We start from the raw sequence: 3,310 nt of genomic DNA, 5'->3' as shown, positions 1-3,310 counted from the left end.
TTCACATACCTTGTTGTTGGGGGTGTGGGGATTTTTATAACCACTTCGCGTACTCACTCTGAAGCCCCTGTCAGGTCGGGTATGATTACATTTGTTTCTGTCAGTTCGAGTGTCGTCCTTTCTGCTGGGACAGAACCGCCACTGCTCCTTGTCGGAGCCATCTCTGTAACTGGAGATGGCAGTGTCAGGTGGCCGTTTGGAGTGCAGCCGCCAAGCGTCAGATCCCAAGTCAGTCAGGTGCGCCGCCCCTGCGTACGAACTTCCTCGGTGTTAGGCATGGTACGATTTGTTCGGTTTGGCATCCTGGAGGCAGTGCTGGAGTGGTGAGCAAGGTGAAGTCTTGAGTTCGGAGGCATGCCCTGTATTGCCAATGCATACTAGATCGGTGAGGTGAGTCCCGAAATGCTATAAGGCAGGCCCGTTTGGTGAGGTGTATTCCGAACTGCTATAAGGCGGGCCAGTTCAGTGAGGTGTGAGCTGCAGGCGGGCCAGTTCGACGAGGTATGTCCTGAACTACTATATCGCGGGATAGTTCGAGGTACTGTCTAAGTGGCTTGGGGCCGAAGGGAGAGTTCGGACTTCTAGTAGGGAGTTTGGACCGCTGATTTCTCCCCTTGGTGCGCACGCCTTAGGCATATTTTTCTGCCGAGCTATTGCCTTTGCCACGTATTATGTAACTATGAGATCGGGCCAAATTCCAAAATGGGTTTTGATTTCCAACTCAATTGAGCCCTAAATTCTAATCCCTAATAATCCCGCGTGCTAAACTCCTCAGCTGGAGCTCAGAGGATTTACTCGGTCAAAGACCAAATAGCCATGATAGATACATCTAATTACCTCCTAATTTATTATGAGATTAATTAATTAATTAAATTATTAATTATTGATTTTTAAACATTTAAGTAAATAATAATTAATTCTTGTAATAAATCTGGCATTAAAAAGCCATTCACGTGCCCTAATTAGTAGGCAGCAACAGCGATGGTAAATTGCCGCTAATGGTGACTCTGGCTCTTCATGCTCATGGCATCTTCGTACGCCTGTCCCCAACTACCCAACGAAACCCTAAAATCTGACTTCTTTACACGCAATCGTTACGACTGCAACGACTTGACGATCAATTGCCAAATTCAAAAGAAGAAATTTTTGCATAGTGAAAAAAAATGGGGATTTGCAGAATAAAATGATCTCTATCTTTATTCAATCTCTGAGAAGCATAGAACTTTTATTCATGGGCATGGAGATCAGTCTCGTTCTCTGCCCAAGAACCAAACAGACGAAAGGAAATCGGAACATAACAATCAAGGGTGATCTTAGTCCAATGGAACCCCTAAATAGCTGAATGAAACCCAGAAACAAAGAGTCAAAGACTGACCTTACTAGATAAAAAACAAGTTTTTTTTTCCCTTTCTAGAGACCAATTGAGTTCAGTTCAATTCAATGAGAATATATCTTCAGATTCAGGGACCTGTTAAGCCATGCCTTCCAGCTGCCGCTCCCCTTTCTTGCTATCATGGTCAATTGCCCGTCTCCGTTCGTCGTCTGCAACTGGGGCTGGGGCTGGGGCTGCTGGGGCTGCGCCTGCGGCTTCTTGCATAGCACGAAGTTTCTTCCACCGCGAGATCCAATCGTTTCCCAGGGACTCAAAGCTGCAGACAGAACAACAACAATTTTTTTTTTAAAACCCAGAAAGAAAGAAGAAAAAATAAACAAACAATTCAATTGGAAAATCTCGATTTACTTACCATCTGTGCCGGCATTGGCGGAGTACAGGAGGAAGTTGTTGAGATCTGATCCGAGAACAGGGAGCCGGCCCTCACGAGCGTAGGATTTGAGGGCGGTGTCGATAACCGCGGCAACAAGCTCTTCATCATTAACGAGGAACCGGAGAGGCCCGGCGCTGCCGAGAACGTTAACGCTGATCAAGAGGCGGTTGCCCTTGGCGTTCTTCTTCGGCTTCTGTAGCAACATGTTTTTAATATCTTTGTATTTTTTACTGATTTCTCTTATCGAACGATGAAAAAGGATGAAACAACAATCAACGAAATCGATCAATCGAAATAATCAGAAAAAAAAAGGAGGAAAGATGGGAGGAGGTGGTGGCCGGTGGGTGGTGGGAAGAGGCAACTGGTTCAGGGATCAACGCCGAGGCAGCGGTAGTACCAGCCTTCCTTGCAAGAGCCGAAGGAGAAAGCGAGGATCTGGTGAAGGAAGCGAGCGGAGTCGTTCGGGACAGAGGAGGAGAACTGCGCGGATGGGATACGCGCGGTTGCCCTCGCAGGAGAAGCGAAAAGCATTAAATTACCGACGGCTTCCACCATTCACAATCCCCAGGGACGGAGTTCTCGCAGGTAAGTTTGGGGGGAAAGGCTTGCAGAGAGCTAGCCAGAAAGAGAGAAGAAAACAAGTCGAGAGAGTCAGAAAAAAAAAAAGAGAAATTGGTGATGCTCTCTTTGAGCCCTGCGCCCTTTTATTATGCTGTTATTGGGTTAGGATTAGGATTAGGGTTAAGGCCTCCTGTGTCTCTGAGTTGTTCTCCCTCTCTCTTTCCAGTTAGGTCGATCCGTCCAGGGCGCGGTTTTGTGGGGGCGATGGTAGGTCGGTCGTCTGTTATTGTTCTTTGAATGCATAGTTTGTATGGCATGAAAAAGGGCAACCGATTAACAAGAGAATAGGCGCTCTCTTCTTTGAGACTTTCTATCGAACACGTAAGCAGCTTTCGTGTTTTGTCATTCTACAGCTTTCCAGGCATAAAATACTTCTTTTGGGTAAACACGAATGAGCAGTTTAAACTTGAAAACCGTTGGATCCGAGACCCATTTAAACCAGGTTTCTCGGTAGGGCTGACGTAGACAATTCTAAATCCACTACCCAGTGACCAGCGGAGACTGGAGATTTACTGATTAAGCAATCCAAAAATAAGTGGGTCCATGATTGTTTCCAATCCAACGGTTGTTGTTCTCAGTCAAATTGCTAGTTTGGGTGGGGCAGGGGCCTGATTTTTTCTGGGCCGTCCAAATGGGGAAATTAGAAAGGGCCAAAGATGAAGGGGGAAAGAAGAAAGGAATACTTCATACTTGGGAATCATGCAATAATAAAATGATGATTTGTTTCGGACGGTGGGGGATAAAAGGTTGGTCATATAATTGAACTTAGTACACAGAATATGTCTGAGATAGCTACAACCATCCAATTCTTTCGTCTGGGTTCAGTGCTCTCTGTTGTTTTATGTTATTTTACTCCCAACATTCTGATGCCACTCACGACTCAGAATCATCCCATCTCTAGAACCAAATCCATGCTTATGAGA

General features: G+C 45.8%; 1 protein-coding gene across 1 annotated transcript; it reads right to left on the bottom strand.

The window, feature by feature from the left end:
* Nucleotides 1–1,170: 1,170 nt before the first annotated feature.
* Nucleotides 1,171–2,695, bottom strand: LOC148855126 (uncharacterized protein At4g22758-like). Its single transcript, XM_088986369.1, has 2 exons — nt 1,746–2,695; nt 1,171–1,649 (listed from the first exon to the last, which is right to left on the bottom strand). Exons 1-2 carry the CDS (start codon nt 1,969–1,971, stop codon nt 1,438–1,440), a joined length of 438 nt encoding a protein of 145 aa, XP_088842495.1. The 5' UTR covers nt 1,972–2,695; the 3' UTR covers nt 1,171–1,437.
* Between the last annotated feature and the right edge of the window lie 615 nt (nt 2,696–3,310).

This window comes from Nelumbo lutea, chromosome 4 (genome assembly GCF_056320005.1).
Source record: "Nelumbo lutea isolate HS-2025 chromosome 4, American lotus-T2T, whole genome shotgun sequence".
In the NCBI taxonomy this organism is placed as follows: Eukaryota; Viridiplantae; Streptophyta; class Magnoliopsida; order Proteales; family Nelumbonaceae; genus Nelumbo; species Nelumbo lutea.
Note: the sequence above shows the minus strand (reverse complement) of the source record. Positions and strands in the feature narration are given on the sequence as shown.